The 21013-nt window shown below is 39.3% G+C and overlaps 1 protein-coding gene across 2 annotated transcripts in view; it reads left to right on the forward strand.

Annotated features, from left to right (window-relative positions):
• Positions 1 to 27: 27 nt before the first annotated feature.
• The window catches only part of HACD2 (3-hydroxyacyl-CoA dehydratase 2), a 114553-nt gene continuing 93567 nt past the window's right edge, over positions 28 to 21013 (forward strand). For both annotated transcript variants that reach the window (XR_014149059.1, XM_081832691.1), the window contains exons 1-2: positions 28 to 197; positions 3029 to 3146. Coding sequence is in view for 1 of the 2 variants with exons in the window: in XM_081832691.1 (XP_081688817.1) it covers positions 43 to 197; positions 3029 to 3146 (273 nt within the window). In the remaining variant the exon portion in view is untranslated. The remainder of the gene's footprint in view (positions 198 to 3028; positions 3147 to 21013) is intronic.

Genomic DNA, 21013 nt, shown 5'->3' on the forward strand with positions numbered 1-21013 from the left:
CGGTGGTGTTCGCGCAAGGAGAGCGTGCTCCGGGAACTTGACATGGCGGCCGCGGCGGCTACTGCGGCGACGAAAGGGAATGGGGGCGGGGGGGTCCGGGCCGGGGCCGGGGAAGCTGGCGGCGCGCGGAAAAAGAAGGGTCCAGGGCCTCTGGCCACGGCGTATCTGGTCATCTACAATGTGGTGATGACGGCGGGGTGAGGCCGGGACTCGGGGAGGCGGGGAGCAAGCCGGGCCGGGAAGGGGGCTTTGCGGCCGGGCCCGCGCGCAGGGCAGCCCGGGCGGCGGGTGTCAGGGTCCGGGCTCCGGGGCACTGAGGGCAGCCTAGTCGGCCCAGGTGCCTGCCCGGGACTCCCGCCTGGGCGAGGGGCCGAGCAAGTTCTCAGGCTGGGTGTGCCCGAGCTGGAGTTCTCGAGCTCCAGGGCGGCACTGGGAAAGCCGCCCTGGCGCTGGTCCCAAGGGCCTTGGGAAGACGGGTGGGCTGGTCAGGGGTCAGTCCGCGGGGGGTGCGGCGTGCCGGCTCTCCTGCTCTCCTGCAGCGCCGAGGAGAGCCCCGGCGGCAAGTCACGAATGCGAGCCATTTCCCTCAAGGGGAGTGGAGGGAGCTGTGGCTGCAGAGTGACCATTAAATATTTAGGCGGCTGTTTTCAAAATCCAGACTGAGCTTTAATCTGAAAGGTAATGGAAAAGCGTTTAAAGTTTTTGACCAGTAACATAAGCAGAGCTGTGCTTTAAATGAGTTGAGACTTTCTAGAATGGATTGGGGTAGGGAAGGTGGAAGGCAGAGTTATTGGGGATGAGGGGAATATACCCTCTAAACAGGTTTTACCTCCTTTTGTTTCTCCCTCATTTTAGTCCATCCCTTGTCACAGCAGGTTTTTAGTTCTAGTTCTGACACTATCTGTGTGACCTTGGATAAATCACTTTGCTTTTCTTGTCCTCCGTTTTTCATCTGTAAAACTAAAGAGTTTGGATTAGGTGATCTCCAGGGTTCCTCCAGTTCTTTGATCCCATAGTTTTGGTGCTGAGGATCACAGGATCAGACTATTTGTTACGTTTTGTTTTGTTTTTAAGATTTTATTTTTAGGTAATCTCTACACCCAGTGTGGGGCTCCAGCGTACAACCCAGAGATCAGTAGTCGCTTGCTCTAACGACTGAGCCAGCCAGGTGCCCCTGTTGTGTATTTTTGAATTGTATTCATCTGTAAAAGATTTTCCCTAACATTTTATTATGAAAATTTTCTTTTTTTTTTTTTTTAAAGATTTTATTTATTTATTCATGAGAGACAGAGAGAGAGGCAGAGGGAGAAGCAGGCTCCCAAGGAGCAGAGAGCCCGACGCGGGACTCGATCCCAGGATCCTGGGATCATGACTTGAGCCGAAGGCAGACGCTTAACCATCTGAGCCACCCAGGCGCCCTATTATGAAAATTTTCAAAGATGCAGAAAAGTTTAAAGAACTGTAGGGTGAACTTCTAGTTTTATTTATTTTTAAAATAGGTACTACATTGGCAGGTGCATAATTCAAAATATACCCAAGAGCATACTGTGAAACTCTTCCCTCTCACCCTTCCCTTCCATCCAGAACCCCTCCCCGGAGGTGCTAATTTTGTGATTCCCTCAGATGCTGATGAAAGCAAATATGTACACACACTCCCTTTTTAACACAAATGCTAATGTCACATTAGCATTTCAGCACCTTGCATTCTTCACACACATATATAGGGAGGATTGTAGACTTGATTGCTTCATTAGAAATGGCTGGTGTTGAAACTTAGGTTCAGAGAGGTTGTGACTTTCTTGACTAGCTTGAGATCACTGAACTTGTTAGTAATAGATCTGGGCCTAGAGCCTATTTCTCTTGATTCACAGGCCAGTGGAGAAATAATACAGATACAAGTTTTTTTATTGCATAAATGGTCAGAGAGTGATTTTTAAAAGAACATTTCAGGAGTTTGTACTTGTAGGCAAGGCCATAAACAAGAGCGTTGGACTGGAGAGAGATTTTAAGGTACACTGGGGAAGAAAGAAAGCCTTTATTCCTGGGTGATGGAGGATGGGGAGTGGTGTTTTAAGCCAAGAAAAGAAATTGGGATTTTGAGAAGAAAGTAGTCTTTTTTTTGTTTTGTTTTGTTTTTGGTAGGTTGCTAATGCTGGGACAGTTATACCATTAAGGAATTCATTTCTTTTACAAATTCTTATTTGACATCTTTGATAGTTTCTGGAAATAACATAGACCATATATCCCATTGCCTAGTTAGGATTGTACATTTATTTAGGTGAATCTATTACTGCTTTCAAGGAGACATACCTTAATAATAAAGGTCCATTTGTTTCACCATGGAACTTAACAAAAAATTACAGGGCCTGAGAAATTCATTTTTGAGAAGGACAGAACAGAAATGTAACATTCTCAGTGATATGCCTAAGTGTTTCCCTGTTTTGTGTTTTGTATTGATCTGGCCTTTTTTTACTGAATTGATTTTGGGAAATTCGGCTAAAAAAATCTTTCTTTCTTTAAAAAACCAACCTTTTCTTATTTCATTCGCAATTTTAAAAGAGTAGGGTATGGGTGTGTTTCTGTGAGATACTTGTGAAAACAGGTTAAAACATCTTTCCTCCACCCTATTATTATTACAGACCCTTTGACTGCACAGGCCATTTAAAATTTTCCTTTAACAGCTTTTTTCTCTTGTCTTAGATTTCTGGCACTTAATTTAGCTGCTCAAGGACCAATTTAGCTTATTCTCTTCATTTTGGCCTTGTTCTCAACAGGCAAGTTTGCCAAAAAGCTGAGCTCCAGATGGGTGAGGTGCCACTGTGTTTTTGCAGAGCAGAGCACTCTTGGTTGGGTGCTGTTGGTGCAACATTTCTGTGCATTACAGCTTGGCATTTGAGGGCCATAGTTGATAAATCCGGGCTACTAATTCTTGAGGTCACCTTTAGCAATACCTGTTGTTGCCAAATTTTCTGTTACAGTCCTACTTACCTTTTTTTTTCCTGATTGCTCTTTTTCCTCTTTCTCATAGGTGGCTGGTTATAGCAGTTGGTCTGGTCAGAGCATACCTGGCTAAGGGTAGCTATCATAGCCTTTATTATTCCATTGAAAAGCCTTTGAAATTCTTCCAAACTGGAGCCTTACTGGAGGTAGGTCCTGAGATTTGTTGTTCTTATTGGTTTCTATTGTTAAAAATTTGAAAACTTGCCTCATAGCATACTATAATGTTGATGACTAGATTATCTTTTTGTCTAGATAAGGTAAAATCTCATTTAATTTCTATTACTTGGAATATATTTTACATTCAGCTTCTATTGAAAATCAAATGAAACAAGCTTAAAATAGGATTTTTTTTTAAATTCTAGGGAAATTGTAGGAAAGTGTTAGCAAACTCAGATACTTTCAGCAGCCAGCTTATAATGGAAACAGTGAAGCTGGTGAGTGTAGGATGTCAGACATGGTAGATACAAGAAACAGTAGAGCCTATCTACATGCATCAAAAAATTTTTCTTAAATAAACGTTCATTAGTTTCCCTGTATTAAGAGTAACATATCTAGTCCTGTCTCCTGAGGTCAGTATATGTTAGCATTTTTGAGTTGCAAGTGACAAAGTATTTTGAACAAAAAAGGAATTTACTGGCTTTATAGTTGATAAAGATTGATAAAGGGTTAACTTACCAAATCAAAGGAACCAGCTCAGGAATGAGACCCAAGGATTTGACATTGCCAGACTCTTTCCATCTCTCATCTCTGTTTATGTCTATTTCTCTTTGAATGTTGGTCTTAGGCTCTCCTACTGCAGACTGCCTTCTCCATATGGTAGGAAAGGGGGGAGGAGTTATTTTTCTCAGCATCTGTGTCACAGTTCTAGGGAAGGGTTCTGATTGGCCTTACTTAGACCAGTCACCCTTGCCTGTGATGTGAGATAGTTGATTAGCCGGGTCTAGGACATATGCCCATTCTTCTGGCCAAGGGACTATAGGCTTTGTTAATGGAAAAGGAGGAATTGGGTAGCCTTGGGCACACAGAATCAATAGGTATTATAGTTCATAATGGTAAAAAACCTGCAGGTTGCAGCAAAAATCTGGTGTTCAGTTTCATTTCACTTAGCCTCCAGGGCAAGCCCATCATGACATTTGGAAGGGTATTATTACCTTTTACCTCTAGGAAATGACATGTAACACCTTAACCTCTCACCTTCACATTTGAAACAGAAAGTTGTAGTTTTCCTTTTTTCGTTTTTCTCTCAGAAAGCAGAGGTTTCAAAACTGTCCATACTTACACATTTTAGGCAGATGGTATGGGGAGGTGAGCTTCCAGCTGCGAATCGAGGACCCATATTCTAACTATGCTGGTTTTATCAATTCTGTGAATTTGAGCAAGTCATTTATCTCTAGTCCACCCTTTTTTCTCATCTGTGAAATAATGAGGTTAAAGTAGATTTCCAAAGCCCCTTCCTGCCTGATGGGAGGAAGTCTGAGAAAACTTCAGCAAATCCTTGTGTGGGCCATTTGTTAAACTTAGAGTTTTGAATTTTTTTTTGGAAGGTGCCAATAGTAAGTAAATAATACTTTGCCTCTCAGAGCTTTGGCCAGCACAATTCTCTCCAGCTATAGAGAAGCAAGTTTGGGGCCAGGCCATGAGAAACTGCCCCAGTGCTTGACATGGTACGCAGTTGTACCTGATAGGAATTCTTCAGTGATTTAAAGGGGTTCTATCTCTCTAAGCCTTTGTAATATTAGAAGTATAATTTTTTAAATTTCAGTATGTCTTAGGGAAGGTAGGGACATTAATATGTTTTACAAAATCCACTCAGGAACCAAATCTTAACACTTTGAAGGATTAGCCCATTTATCCCTATAGAATTTTTAACAGGGATTTAAGAAAACATTTTGGATTTTTGGTTTTATCTCTGTTATCCCCACTCAGAACCAATTAGGTGACAAATACTGGATTTGATTTTGGGAAAAGGACTTTGCAAAATGAAGTGAGGACTCCCAGGAATAGCAGGGAATTAGCTTTGCAGTTGTCAGTCATGGCAATAGACCCCTCAGCCTGGGGCAAGAGAGCAGACTTATGAAAACTGCATCTCCTGAGTTGTCCGTTAAGGAAGATTTCATGCCTCTGCAACCTGTATCATATAATAATTACATGTGCACAGTGTCGTTGAATTACAGATTAGTTATCCTTCTGGGAATTATTCGTGTTTGACAGTATATCTTGTTTGCAAGAGGAGAAAAGGAGAGAATGATTCCAGGGAGGTTATTCATTTATGTCTTTGTATGTTCAGTGTCATTATACCTTTTTTTTTTATTGAAGTATAATTAACATACAGTGTTAATAGTTTAAGGTGTGAAATATAATAATTCAGCAGTTCTATACATTACTCAGTGCTCATCAAGATAAGTGTACTCTTAATCTCCTTTATCTGTTTCACCATCTCCTGCCACCACCAGTTTTTATTTTGTATTTAAGAGTCTTTTGGGGTTTTTTTTATTTCCCAACATTCTGTGTCTTTGATTTGTATTTTCTGTCTTTTTTGCATTTTTTTGCCTTGTTTTAAATTACAGTTCTAATACAATTAACATACAATGTTGTATTAGTTTCAGATGTACAGTATAATAGTTCAACAATTCTGTATAGTACTTAGTACTCATCATGATAAGTGTGCTCTTAATCCCCATCATAACCACCAGTTTGTTCTCTACAGATAAAAGTATGTTTTTTTATTTGTCTTTTTTTTCTTTGTTTGGTTTCTTAAATCCCATGTATGAATGAAATCCTATGGTACTTATCTTTCTCTGACTTAGTTCACTTAGCATAATACTCTCTAGAATCATCCATGTTTTTGCAGATGGCAAGATCTCTTTTTTATGGCTGAGTAATATTCTGTTTATATATATGTGTGTGTGTATGTCACATCATTTTATATGTATACCACTATAAATGAGGTTACTTACTTGTATTTCTGTATGCTGAATTTTTTTTTTTAGGATTTTATTTACTTATTTATTTGAGAGCACGAGGACATGAGCTAGGGGAGGGGCAGAGGGACAGGGAGAGGGACAAGCAGACTCCCTGCTGAGCACAGAGCCTGATGAGGAGCTTGATTCCAGGACCCTGAGATCATGACCTGAGCCAAAGTCAGACACTTAATGGACTGAGCCACCCAGGCACCACTGAATGTTATTTGTTAGTAGGTTTTGTGGGAGTTTGCTTAAAAAACAAATAGAGATTACTTGTTTGCAAGAAACTTCAAATTTTCTTAGGAAAATGTAACACTGTGCTTTTCAAAAGATTTAACATTTACCAGGCAAGCGCAAATGGGATGGATTAGTATAATAAAATAGGTGATTCCACTTCTGAGGAAATTAATGTTTTGCAAAATGGGTGCAAAGATATACTGAGTCAGTGATACAATAATATAGCTTTTTTATAATGTGGACACAAATCCTAATTTTTTTTTACAGACTCATTGGAGAATGTCTTGAGTGTATTTCATAGATAATTGTGCAAGTTACTCCACAGGTTATCATTTGATTAAGTATGTATTTGAGTTGTTGTAATGTGAGCAATGGAGGTTGAGCCCTTGCTAATAAAGAGCTTAAAATCTTATTGGGTAGATGATTATACTAGGGCTCTTGGCTGGAGATTACAGAAACCTCCTTAACCAACTTGAACAGTAAGGGGACTTTAGTATAAGTTTATAGGATGTCCCATGGAGTCCAAGGACAGGGATGCATACTGCAGGGAACTCAGGGATTCCTGCTCCATCTCTTATCTCTGCTATTCTCAGTTTCTTTGTCTCTGATTCTTTCTTCTCTTCTGGCACACTGGTTTTCTTGGTTTCTTAGTCTACATGGCAAAAAATGGTAATAGCCAAAGCTCCTGAGATTTACTCCTACAATCAAGAGATCAGCTAGTTGGAAATAGAATCCTATTCCCAATTCCACATTTCCAGTGAAGGGCCTAATTTGTCGATCTTAAATCAGGTTCTCATTCCTGCACCAGTCACCTGGTAGACAGGAGCAAGATCACATTAACCATATAGAAGTTGGAGGGAAGGGATAATGTCTAGAAAAAGGGGTACTAGGTGGAAAGCCCAGTAGGTATTTATCAAAGTACTGAAACACAATACAACCAACATCATAAGGTACAAAGTGATTTGTAAATTGACAGAAAATAAAATATACTGATAATCTTGTAAGCCAGGAGGTGAATGTATGAATAAATATGGTGTGTCTTGAGTTGAATCTTGAGTAATCTTGAAAGCTAATTCACATAGGTAGCAAAAAATACATTTTTAAAATGTCATTCATGGATGAACAAATTTCCATACCATAAAGTTAGTGAATTACTGATACATGTTATGACACAAATGAATCTTGAAAACATTGTGTTATGTGAAAGAAGCCGGACATAAAGCACTACACACTGTACGATTCTATTTATGTGAAATGTCCAGAGAGGCAAATCCATAGAGACAGAAAGTAGATTAGTGGTTGCCAGCAGCTGTGGGGAGGAGAGAATGGGGAGTGACTGCTAAAGGGTACAGGGTTTCTTCTTAAGATGATGACAGTATTCTGGAATTAGTGGTGATGATTGCAACCTTGCAAACAAACTAAAGACCACTGAATTGTACACTTTAAATGGGTGACTTTAGTGGTATCTAAATTACATCTCAGTTTTTAAAAAATTCTTCTATAATGAGCTGTGGATAAGTTTTCTTCATTTTTTTTTTTTTATCTGTGATATTCATTGATAAGGATAAGTTATCTTTCCAGCTTTGTTAGAGTTGAGTTAAAGATTAGAATTTAGTAGGGATACCTGGGTGGCTCAGTTGGTTAAGCGTCTGCTTTTGGCTCAGGTCATGATCTTAGGGTCCTGGGATCGAGCCCCGCATCGGGCTCCTTGCTTGGTGAGGAGCCTGCTTTTCCCTCTGCCTCTGCTGCTCCCCCTACGTGTGCTCACTCTCTTTCGCTCTCTCTCTGACAAATAAATAAAATCTTTAAAAGAAAAAAAAGATTAGAATTCAGTAGATTGATGATATATTATGACAGTTTAAAATTATTTCTGAGAGGGGCATCTGGGTGGCTCAGTCAGTTGAGGGTCCAACTCTTGATTTTGGCTCAGGTCATGATCTCAGGGTCGTGGGATCGAGCCCTACATTGGACTCCATGCTCAGCGGGGGAGTCTCCTTGAGATTCTCTCTTTCCCTCTCCCTCTGCTTCTCCCCCCACCCCTGCTCTCTCGCTGTCTCTCTAAAATAAATAAATAAATCTTTAAAGAAAAAGAAAAAAAATTATTTCTGAGAGAATCTGGATTTAGTTAACATAAGACTGTAATTATAGCAAAGACACTTTAAATACTCATGATTGGATATGCCTCAGTGAGCGGCACTGTGATTCCGTGGTTTAAGGACTGCTCTGCAAAGACGTTAATTGTTGAGACTGATACAGACCATCTTCAACATATGTACATTGCTATATGTCTCACTTAACCAACCAGTGTCTAGCTGGGAATGCCTACTGGACCGCAGGAATTCCCTTTCCTTCCCATTCTCTTCCAGGTCCTTCTATCATTTAGAACTCCCTCACCTACAAAAAGAAAGGGGAAAACACCCCAGTCTTATTTGTGATCTTTTGCTAGAATTGGTCTGGAGCTGGGTCTGCAGTGGCAGAACTGGTTCCAGAGAGGCAGTGGAGGAGAGTAGACAGCTTTTGTTGTATCTTCTTACCCCACTACCCCTTTCGAAGCCCTGTCTCTGTAATCTGCTCTCATTGTGCCTCACCTCACAACTCTTTTCAGACCCTTTAATGACATAATCAGGAAGATGATTTTGAGTATTTCTCTAAAATATGGCAAAATGTTAAGAACTTGTAGTGTCCTTAAGAAGGAGGGGGCTCCCATCTTGTCTTCCTGCTGGTTTTTCTGTGTTTGCCTCCAATAATAGATGACTTTTTTCTATGGAGATATTAGGAGGTTAATTTCTGTGGCATTATTAATACGATAGTATGCTTGAGGCACATCATTGGTCAAATTTACTTTTGTGTACTTATCTGGGGACATGACGACCCTCTTTAATATTTTCCCTCCTTGTGAAAACATGCTAACTTTCCAATAATAATAATCTTAAAAAGGAAGCTATATGTACATTTTAGACTACCTTTATTATGCAGACTTGTTTTAAGAAAACAGACCTCTAAAAGAGACTTCTAAAAAGCTAACAGAGCAGTCATAGTGGGGATATCTAACACAAACAGAAAGGACAACAAACCTCAGACAAGCCAGCTTCAAAAACAATGTGAGGGGCGCCTGGGTGGCTCAGTCGTTAAGCGTCTGCCTTCGGCTCAGGTCGTGCGTGATCCCAGGGTCCTGGGATCGAGCCCCACATCGGGCTCCCTGCTCAGAGGGAAGTCCGCTTCTCCCTCTCCCACTCCCCCTGCTTGTGTTCCCTCTCTCGCTGTGTCTCTCTCTGTCAAATAAATAAATAAAATCTTTAGAAAAAAACAAAAAAAAAACAAAAAAAAACAATGTGAAAACCAGAGATAAAATAGAACTTGGTATAATTAATAAGTGTCACAACATTTGAAGGGAAGAGGGAGCATGTGGGAAATGGAGCCCACCCACACAGGCCTCACTGTTTGACAACTCAAGCAAATAGAAGAAAATTGATAGAGCATTCAAGCAGGTAAGACAGCTAATGGCTTTTAAAAGTAGTGGGCAGAAATTTTTTTTAAATGAAATGAAAATATAGATGGTATCAGTACAAGGCAGGAAGGAGGCCATAGTGCAGAGAAATAGGTGATACTAAAGAATAAGAAAAGGTAAGAATTCCCAGTTACAGTCTAAGATTAAATAGATTACAGAGCAGCTGTTGGGAATGTTCAGAGTTCACCATTTGAAATGTAAAAACATTACAAAATATGTAGTGCCAAGTGGATCAGAGATATTATGTGTTGGTGGACTAGCTAATTTGAATAATTATTTGAATAACAGAAAAATGAAATATATGGGAAGTAATGAAATTCCACAGACTAATAATAATGTAATAGAACTGACATATCTCGAAAATGGATTTTGGATATGCAACTTGTCAAAAAGTAAGGGTACCAGCAATAGAAATGATTAGAACATAAAACTCATAAATAATCAGGAAAAATTCTAGAAAACTTTTCTGAACTGAAAGACCAACTCAGTATGGTTATTGAGAGTATATGGAGTTCCACACTGGAGCTGTTTTTTAAGAAAAAAAAATCCCTTCCCTTCTTGGGCACCTGTATGTTAAATTTTTAAACTCAAGACAAAGATAAGCAATTTCCAGCAGAAAAGAGATCTTAAAATATAATAGTAAGGGGCGCCTGGGTGGCTCAGTCAGTTAAGCATCTGCCTTCAGCTCAGGTCATGATTCCAGGGTCCTGGGATCGAGCCCCACATCGGGCTCCCTGCTCAGTGGGGAGTCTGCTTCTCCCTCTCTCTCTACCCTTTCCCCCGCTTGTGCTCTCTCTGTCTCTCTCAAATAAATAAATAAAATCTTCAAAAAAGAAGTGTAATAGTAAAACAGCCTAGGACTTTAGACTTTGAAGAATAAAAATATCCACATGAAATTAGGAGAAAGCGTTAGGTTCCTAGATAACCTTGCAATTTCCTACAGATGGAGACATTTTGAAATACCTACAAAAAGTATTGAAACTTTGAAAGAACCTTATCAAAGGGTATTTAACTCTTAGGTAAATAAATAAAATTAACCAAGTGTTAAGATTAGCATTGTCCACTAGAACATTCTCCAGTGATAGTGTTCTGAATCTGTGCGGTTTGATACAGCAGCCACTAGTCACATGTGGCTATTGAACCCTTGAAATGGGGCTGATGGGGCTGAGAAACTGAGTTGTTTTGTTTTGTGTTTTGTTTTGTTTACTTTAAGTAGGCTCCAACATGGGGCTTGAGCTCACAACCCTGAGATCAAGACATGAGGTGAGATCAAGAGTCAGGTGTTTAACCAACTGAGTCACCCAGATGCCCCAAGAAACTGAGTTTTAAGTTTTACTTATTTTTAGTTTAAATTTCAATAGGCACATGTGGGTAGTGGCCACTGCATTGGACAGCATGGCTTTAGATCCTCATACAGATTGCAGGGTGTCCATTTGGAATTTCATAAGATAATTCAGATCTTACCCAAGTAGAATGAAGTGGGAAGGAGAGTAAGCCAAGGAAGAAATTGTAAATTCTATGTCACTCCAGAGTTTAACTTCATAATTCATAAGGTGAAATAATGAGGATAATTATTAAAATATGTTGATCTTTTTAGATTAGGAAAAATCATTAGGAAAAAAGCAAATTGCAGATAATGGAAGAGGTGTGGAAGGATATATAGTAAACTGCTACATGTACTTATTCCCATGGAGGGGTGTGGTATTTGGGGAAGAATAAAAGGGAAGTTCTCCTCTTTGCTCTCTAGACTTTAGTGTGTGCTTGTATATCACTTCTGTGAATCTTGAAATAAAAAGGAAGGTATAATATAAAATGTAATACATTATATAATCGAAAACAAAAATGAGAAAAACAAGATTAAAACTTTTTTTAAAAAGAAAGAAAAATAGCTTAGATAGATTACCTTGTGATTTAAAGTGAAGTACACACGAAAAGTACAGAATTTTACATCTGTTGTTAAAAAAAAGAGGAACTATAACAGTAAACCTACAAGATGACGGAGTGTAGTATAAATGCATCATTTCTAATGTTTATACAGATAGACTCATTAATTTTTTCAAAATAAGTTATAGTGATGGTTAACAGTTTAAAAAACAAAATTCAGCAACCTGTTGCTGTGAAGGACAAGTTTACTGGAGGACAAACCAGTCTGCCATGACCAAGCATACAAGAAAAGCAGGACCACCCAGTTACAGCAAAAGATAAAGTTGATATCAGAGCAGAAGCCAAAGAGAAACTGGCAGAGTTCATAATTTGTCATGCAGGAGGAACATGGCAAACACGTTGGTGGAATTAGTTGATGGGTAAATGATTGTCATAGAAAAGCTGGCAGAAATGTTACAGAAGTAAAATTAGAATTGTACTTAAGTGTCACAGTTGGAGACAAGACATCTGGGTACTGAGACTTGGTTTTGCTGCATGGTCTTAAACTCTCTGCAGTGGATACACTGGATTAAATGACCTTAAGTTTTTCCCAGGGATGGGGTGTGTGTGTGTGTGTGTGTGTGTGTGTGTTTATTTATTTATTCAGAGAGAGCAAGCTGGGGGAGGGGCAAAGGGAGAGGGAGAGAGAGAGAATCCCACCACCCCAAGATCATGACCTGAGCCGAAATCAAGAGACACCCAACCAACTGAGCCACCCAGGTGCCCCTAGTTTTTTCCCAGTTTTAAGTTCAGTAAGGGTTCAGCATTTTACAATCAGATTATAAAAATAAAGCAGGTAATGAATTAACAAATTATAGAGCTGAATATAGCAAGAAAGGTAAAATTAAATGAGAGAGAAAATAATGGTAATTAAGGAAATTTCACCTATTTTCTCCTTTAAAAATGGATGTAAAAGGATTTTGAAAACAAGTTTGGACTGGAGTCTGAGGCAGTACAATAAATACCCCCTTTTTCTTGCTTATGTTCTGAACATTGAGAAATAACTCAAAGGAATTGCATAAGGATCCTAAAAATCAACTTTATTAGCAATAAAGGCCTAGCTGGAGGCTGTGTTTGTGTGCAAACTAAATGGGTTTGCTAACTGAACTCCAGAATTAGATCACCACCCACCCTGCCCTAGGCAGCAGCAGCCAGGCTGGCATGGAGTAAATAGAGAACTTGGAGTTCTTTGTGAAAACCCCAGGGTAGAGCTGAGTTGAGCACTCCCCATTTATTCTTCTCAAATTTACTGTTCAGATGAGTCATCCTTCCTTTCCTGGGATAAAGTGATTAACAGAAATATTTGGGAGAAAACTCTTCTCATAGAAGCCAGAGGAGGGGAGAAAGGTGTTTCCCTCTAATCATAAGTGCTGTATATACAGGGGAAAAAAAAAACCCGTAAGCATAAAGAAGAAAATGCATGGAGTCAATGTTTTGAGAGAAAATGGAATCATACATACATATGGTATGAGAATTTTCAAAACTAGCCGGATACCGGTAAACAGAACTCAGGTTAGTTCTGGACTTCCCATAACATGAGTATGATAGACCTGTCTTAGGGCTGCCCAGCTCAGGAGATTTTTGTCCTCCCTGGAAGTTCTCCCAGTTTCATGGCTGGACCTGTCTTTCCTGATAGCAAGGGCATCTCTACTCCCTGACTCCCTCTCAGGCCATTGCTGGCTGGTCCAGGGGTGCACACTTGACCCATACTGCACTGGTCAGATATTTTTCTCCCAAGAATTTGGAATTTTGAGTTGAAAGAGATTGGGGCCCACTGTAGCCCAGTCATATTAAATCCATGAGCTACAGTTGAGGTCTCCAGAGCTGCTTGGGTTCCAATTCCTCTTGAGATTTGCTAAACTTTTTTGTAAGAGTGTTTTGATTGCCACAGTAGAGTTGCTGTGTCTATATGTCTTAAAACACCTGAGAGAGTCCCAACTCAGTAAAGGTTTGTCCTGCATCTGCCCTGACTTTTGTATATCCCCCCAGACTAACCACTCTATAAATACGAATTGGTAGTTTTGTAGTACATATTGATACTAAAATATCTTCATGAGAAATTAAACCAAAAGCTTATTAAGTTAGAAGGAAATTGTTATCTTAGTGTTCTTTTGCTGCATAATAAAGATATCATGAACTTAGCAGCTTGTTTTTAAAATAACATTCATTTATTAACTCATGGTTATGTAAGTCAGAAGCTGGGCTTGGCTCGGTTATCCACATAGTGCCTCACAAGACTGAAATTAATGTGTCAGTCAAGCTGGCTCTTACCAGTGGGCTCTTACCAGTGGGCTCTAGGGAAGAATGTGCTTCTAAGCTCATTCAGCTTGTTGACAGAATCCAAGTCTTGTGCTTGCAGGTCTGTGAGGTCCCACTTCCTTGCTAGTTGTCAGCTGGAGGTCACTTCCTGCTCTGCTTTTATAGGGCTCACCTTGTTGGATCAGGTCTACCCATATAATCTCCATACCTTAAAGTAAGTTGATTTGGGACTTTAATTACTTTTGTAAAATCCCTACACTGCAGTACCTAGATTAGCGTTTGGATAACCAAGGAACAGGAATCACAGGGAATCACCTTTAGAATTTTGCTTACCACAGTTGATAAAAAGAAGGAACCTAAGTGAAATAAAGATACCATCTCAAAATTGAGTAATTTGTTCATTCTGCAAATTGTACTCTCTAAGAATTACAGCATTTCGAACTTACATATTTAGCTGAAAGGAATTTCAGTGCAATAGTGTTGTTACTGCCAATGCAATGAAACGGACTGAAATTATGTAACAAGATTTGAGATTCCTGTTTAGATTTCAATTATTAAGTTAGTGAAGGTACCTGAAATACAGGGATCTCATTGGATTTTTTTTTTTTTTAAAGATTTTTATTTATTTATTTGAGAGAGAGAGAATGAGAGAGAGCGAGTACATGAGACGGGGGAGGGTCAGAGGGAGAAGCAGACTCCCTGCCGAGCAGGGAGCCCGATGCGGGACTCGATCCAGGGACTCCAGGATCATGACCTGAGCCGAAGGCAGTTGCTTAACCAACTGAGCCACCCAGGCGCCCATTGGATTTTTTTAAATATAACTTTTAATAATATTTCTTATTATTGCCTTTTTGGGGACCACCATAGTTTTTCAGTTTTATCCTAAAACTATCACCAGTCTATTACACAACTGCTTTATTGCCTCTTGCAGTGTTGGTTTGTTTGTTTTTATCTAATCCATCTCTTCCTTGTTGCACCATTCACAGAATATGGGCAGATGGGCTTTCTGTGATACTTTTTTTTCTTTTTTTGGATTTAATTTTTTATTTGACAGAGATAGCGAGAACAGGAACACAAACAGGGGGAGTGGGAGGGGGAGAAGCAGGCTCCCCGCTGAGCAGAGAGCCCGATGCGGGCTCGATCCCAGGACCTTGGGACCATGACCTGAGTTGAAGGCTGACGCCTAATGAATGAGCCACCCAGGCGCCCCTATGTGATACTTTTTTCCTACCCTGTCTTGTGACATAACCTAAAGGATTATTTTGACACCACACTTAGAAAAAATAAGACCAGGCTCATTCATGATGATATTGTACTTGCTTTTTTTTTTTTTTTTTTTTTACTTTGACTGTTATTTACCTTGGCATATTATTCTAACTTCAGTTAAGATTACTTTCCTATGTCCATTACTATCTTAATACTGTTTTTTATTCTAGTGTTGGTCTGCACCTCTGCTTTTATTGTTCTATACTAGTTTAAAGTGCTTTCTGATATTCTTATTTTTAAATCCAAACTTATTTGTCATAAATTGTCACATATATCTGACTGCTTTATTATGTCCCCAAACAGTTGTATAGTGAAATATATATTTTAAAAAAATAAATTACTTTCTATTTCTTCTTTCCATATCAGAACATTGTATTTTTAAAAAAATTTTTGTTTAGGTAGATTCTATCACCTATGAATTTCATTTGAGGATAGAAGAGGCATTATAAAATATATGTGATTAAAAGGGGGAGATTGGGTCTACTAGGACTAAGACCTGTTATTCTGTCACACAAAGGAAAAATGATAGCCGTCAGACACTATACAGTTGACCCTTACACAACAGGTACACAACACAAAGGTACCCCAACCTCCTGTGCAGTCGAAAATCCACGTATAACTTTTCACTCCCTAAAAGCTTAACTCTTGATAGCCTACTGTTGACCAGAAGCTTTACCAATAACATGAACAGTTGATAAACACATATTTTGTGTGTTACATCTATTCTTTGATGTATTTTTACAATAAAGTAAGCTAGAGAAAAGGAAATTTTATTAAGAAAATTAAAAGGAAAAGAAAAATGCAGTTACTATACAGTATAGTAGTAAAGTGAGGCACCACACATCACCTTATCCTTATCCAAAGTTAGCGAAGCTGGTTCTGGGAGTGACACCTGCTCCGTGCTCCTCTTCCCAGGAATGTAGGAAACCTCATTCCAGGCACAGTTCAGGGGAATTCGAAGAACTGGTGAAAGCAGAGCTTCTTGATAGGTCACTTGCTTCACCTGACCCCCTTTACATGGTTCTAATACAGTTTCTGTTTGTGGGAAATGCTAGCAAGCTTTGAAAGGCCAGTTCCCCCTTGAGAATTAGTTCCCAGCCTCAGATAATTTTCAGCACCTTGGACAGCGCCCCTCCCTCCTTTCCTCTCTGCAGGCTAGATTTCTGCTTGGTGCTATCCTATCCTGAGTTCCTGGAACCCTTTAGGAAGGCAGGTTATCATTCCGTGATCCTTGAACAACACTGGCCAGTAACTGGCCCTGCCACTTTGTTAGGAATCCCTCTCCAGAGCCGGTTCCTTTGCACCTCGCAGTTGAAGACCTCAGTGAACTGAGCTTCCCCCAGGTGGGTGGTGTGGTGATGAATGCCAGGAACAGGCAGGAGCCATGCTGTCCCAGCCTTCTCCACATCTTTCTTCCACCTTCTCTTCTAGTCATTTGGCAACCTCTATCTTACTTGTTAATCACAATATGAAATATGTATTTGGGGCCCCTATGTGGCGCAGTTGGTTTAAGCTTCCAGCTCTTGGTTTCAGCTCAGGTTGTGATATCCGGGGTCATGAGATTGAGCCCCGTATTGGGCTCCATGCTCAGAATGGAGTCTGCTTAAGACCCTCTCTCCTTCTCTCTCTGCGCCCAACTCCGTGCTCTCTCTCTAAAATAAATTTAAAAAATTTTTTTAAAGAAATACGTATTTGTTGAAAAAAAATCTTGAGTGTAAGTGGACCCGTGCATTTCATGCCATTGTTGTGTAAGGATCAACCATATATCCTTTTCTATAATGTCCTATTGTTAATCAGCCTCCTGAGTGGACATCTTACCACATACATGGATAGGTTTTCTATCTGTGTACTGTTATCTGTCTTGTCTCAGCATGCTCTTTATTCATGTCTTTTGTTCCTCATTTAAATCTACAGACATCTTTTATTTTCCTCAACTTTACAGCAGGAGGTCCAGATTATCTTGTAATATTCACATAGTTGAGATTCTTAGCAGCGTTTTCTTTTGAAAAAGATAAGATTTGCAGTATAATAATTCTTTTCTTATCAGTTATCAACAAATTTGTGAAGGTTGATTTTTTTTTTTAAAGATTTTATTTATTTGACAGAGACACAACGAGAGAGGGAACACAATCAGGGGGGAGGGGCAGAGGAAGAATCAGGCTCAGGGAGCCTGATGCGGGGCTCGATCTCAGGACCTTGGGATCATGACCTGAGCCGAAGGCAGACGCTTGACGACTGAGCCACCCAGGCGCCCCAAAGGTTGATTTTTTTAATCCAAGCCTCTTTCACTCCCCCTCCCCCCAAAATTTAGAGAATTAATAATTCTCGAGGACATAGTCTTATCAGGAATATTTTAGATGAGCCAAGTCTTGTCGAGTTATGGTTTCAGCAGATATCTTGTAACTAATAAACAATGAAATAATATGATAAAATCAATAGAGTAGAAATAGAGCCTCGATTCTGGACATCACTTACTACCTTGGGGAATTCAAGCAGCTTTTCTAAGCCTTGGCTTTCTCATCTGTAAGTAAAGATATCTGTCCTGCCTATTGGCCAGGGTTGTTGTTAGGACCAAACAATAGAATGACTGCTACAGCAATGTAAATTTTAAAATGTACTACAATAGCTGATAGCTCTTATCCAGAAAAGCTTTGGTCATTAAATAATATTGTAGATGGCTTCAGATTACTTTTTTATTATTATATTAGTTTCAGGTATATGGCTTTATAATTGGATATCTGTATATACTATAAAGTGATCACCACAAATCTAGTTCCCAACCATCACCATATTGTTGTCCCCCCTTCACCCCTTTCACCCATCCCAAAACTCCCTTCCCCTTTGGTAACCACTAGTCTGTTCTCTGTGAATTTGTTTTTGTTTCATTTTGTTCACTTGTTTTGTTGTTTTTTAGATTCTACATATGAGTGAAATCATATGGTATTTGTCTTTTTCCATATGACTTATTTTGTTGAGTGTAATGTCCTCATGGCCCATCCGTGTTGTAGCAGATGGCAAGATCTCACTTTTTTATGGCTGAGTAGTATTCCATTTTATAAATATACCACATCTTCTTTATCCATTCAGCTATTAATGGACACTTAGGTTGTTTCCATATCTTGGCTATTGTAAATAATGCTACAGTGAACATGGGGGTGCATATATCTTTTCAAATTAGTATTTTTGTATTCTTCAGATAAATATAAGTGGAATAGCTGGGTCAAATGATAGATCTATTATTAATTTTTTGAGGAACTTCATGATGTTTCCCATGGTAGCTACACTAATTTACAATGTCACCAGCAGTGTACTAGGGTTCCTTTTTCTCTACATCCTTGCCAACACTTGTTATTTCTTGTCTTTTTTTATAACAGCCATTCTAACATTAAGTGATATCTCATTGTGGTTTTGATTTGTATTTCCCTGATGATTAGTGATGTGCTTCTTGGCCATCTGTAGGTCTTCTTTGAGGAAGTGTCTGTTCAGATCCTCTTCTCATTTTTTAATAGGGCTGTTTGGTTTTTTTGTTGTTGAATTGTAGGAGTTCTTTATATATTTTGGATATTAACCCCTTACTCCTTATCATGTATATAGTTTGCAAATGTCTTCTCCCACTTAGTAGGTTGCCTTTTCATTTTGATGATGGTTTCCTTTCCTGTACAGAAGCTTTTTAGTTTGATGTAGTCCCATCTGCTCATTTTTGCTTTTGTTTCCCTTGCCTTTTCAGTCAGCTCCATAAAGATGTTGCTAAGACTGATGTCAGGACCTTACTGCCTCTTCCTTCTAGTAATTTTATGGTTTCAGGTCTTACATTCAAGTCTGTAATCCATTTTGAATTAATTTTTGTATATGGTGTAAGATAGTGGTCTAGTTTCATTCTTTTGCATGTGGCTGTCCAGTTTTCCCAGCACCATTTGTTGAAGAGACTGTCCTTTATATTATGTTCCTGGCTCCTTTATCATAGATTAATTGTTCATATATGGGTGGGTTTTTTCCTAGGCTCTTGATTTTGTTCCATTGATCTGTGTGTCTGTTTTTTGGTTTGGTTTTGTTTTTTACCAATACCATACTGTTTTGATTACTATAGCTTTGTAGTATAGTTTGGAATCAGGCAGTGTGATACTTCCAGCTTTGTTCTTCTTTTTCAAGATTGCTTTGGCTATTCAAGATCTTTTGTTGTTTCATACATGTTTTAAAGTTATTTGTTCTAGTTCTATGAAGTATGCCGCTAGAATTTTGATAGCTATTGCATTGAATTTGTAGATTGCTTTGGGTAGTATGGACATTTTAACAATATTAATTTTTCCAAACCATGAGCAAAGAATATCTTTTCACTTATTTGTGTCTTTTTTAATCTCTTTCATGAATGTCTTATAGTTTTCAGTGTACAGTTCCTTCACCTTCTTGGTTAAGTTTATTGCTTGGTGTTTTATTCTTTTTGGTGCATTTGTAAATGAGATTATTTTCATAATTTCTCTTTCTGATGTTTCATCATTAGTGTATAGAACACCACAGATTTCTCTATATTGACTTTGTATCCCGCAAGTTTACTGAATCCATTTATTTATTAGTTCTAACATTTTTTGGTGGAATCTTTAGGATTTTCTATATATAGTATCATATCATCTGCAAATAGTGACAGTTTTACTTCCTTACCAATTTGAGGCCTTTCGTTTCGTTCTCTTGCCTAATTATGGTGGCTAGGATTTTTTTTTTTTTTTTTAAGATTTTATTTATTTACTTGTCAGGAGAGAGAGAGCGTGCACAAGCAGGGGGAGCAGCAGGCAGAGGGAGAAGCAGGCTCATCACTGAGCAAGGAGCCCCATGCGGGATCCGATCTCAGGACCCTGGGATCATGACCTGGGCTGAAGGCAGACACTTAACTGAGCCACCCAGGCGTCCCGCGGTGGCTAGGATTTTCAATACTCTGTTGAACAAAAGTGGCAAGCGTGTGCGTTCTTGTGTTTTCCTGAATGCTTTTCATGGCTGAGTTTTGGTATATATGATGCTGGCCTCATAAAATATGTTTGGAAGCTTTCCTTTCTCTTCTATTTTCCGGAAGAGTTTGAAAAGGATAGGTATTAAATCTTTGAATGTTTGGTAGAATTCGCCAGTGAAGCCATCTGGTCCTGGACTTTTGTTTGTTGGGAGGTTTTTGATTTTGTTTCCATGTCCTTACTAGTTATCAATCTATTCACATTTTCGGTTTCTTCATGATTCATTCTTGGGAGATTATATGTTTCTAGGAATTTATTCATTTCTTCTAGGTTGTTAAGCTTGTTGGCATACAATTGTTCTTAGTAGTCTCTTATGATTCCCTTTATTTCTGTAGTATCAGTTGTAATTTCTCTTTCATTTCTGATTTTATGTCTTTGAATCCTCTCTTCTATTTTACTTGGCTGGTTTAGCTAAGGGTTTGTTGATTTTCTGTTTTCAGAGAACCAGCTCTTACTGTCATTGATCTTTTTTATTGTGCTTTAAATCTCTATTTCAGGGACGCCTGGGTGGCTCAGTCAGTGAAGTGTCTGACTTTGGCTCAGGTCATGAGATCAGGCCTCGCATCAGGATCCCCCGCTCAGTGGGGAGTCTCCTTGTCCCTCTGCCCCTCTCCCTGCTTTCTCTCTCGCTCCCTTTCTCTCTCTCAAATGAATAATTCTTTTTTTTTTTTTTTTAAAGATTTTATTTATTTATTTGACAGAGAGAGAGATAGCTAGAGCAGGAACACAAGCAGGGGGAGTGGGAGAGGGAGAGGCAGGCTTCCTGCCGAGCAGGGAGCCCGATGTGGGACTCGATCCCAGGACCCCAGGATCATGACCTGAGCCGAAGGCAGACGCTTAACGACTGAGCCACCCAGGCG

This window comes from Leptonychotes weddellii, chromosome 1 (genome assembly GCF_054177405.1).
Source record: "Leptonychotes weddellii isolate Sample4059 chromosome 1, ASM5417740v2, whole genome shotgun sequence".
Taxonomy (NCBI): domain Eukaryota; kingdom Metazoa; phylum Chordata; class Mammalia; order Carnivora; family Phocidae; genus Leptonychotes; species Leptonychotes weddellii.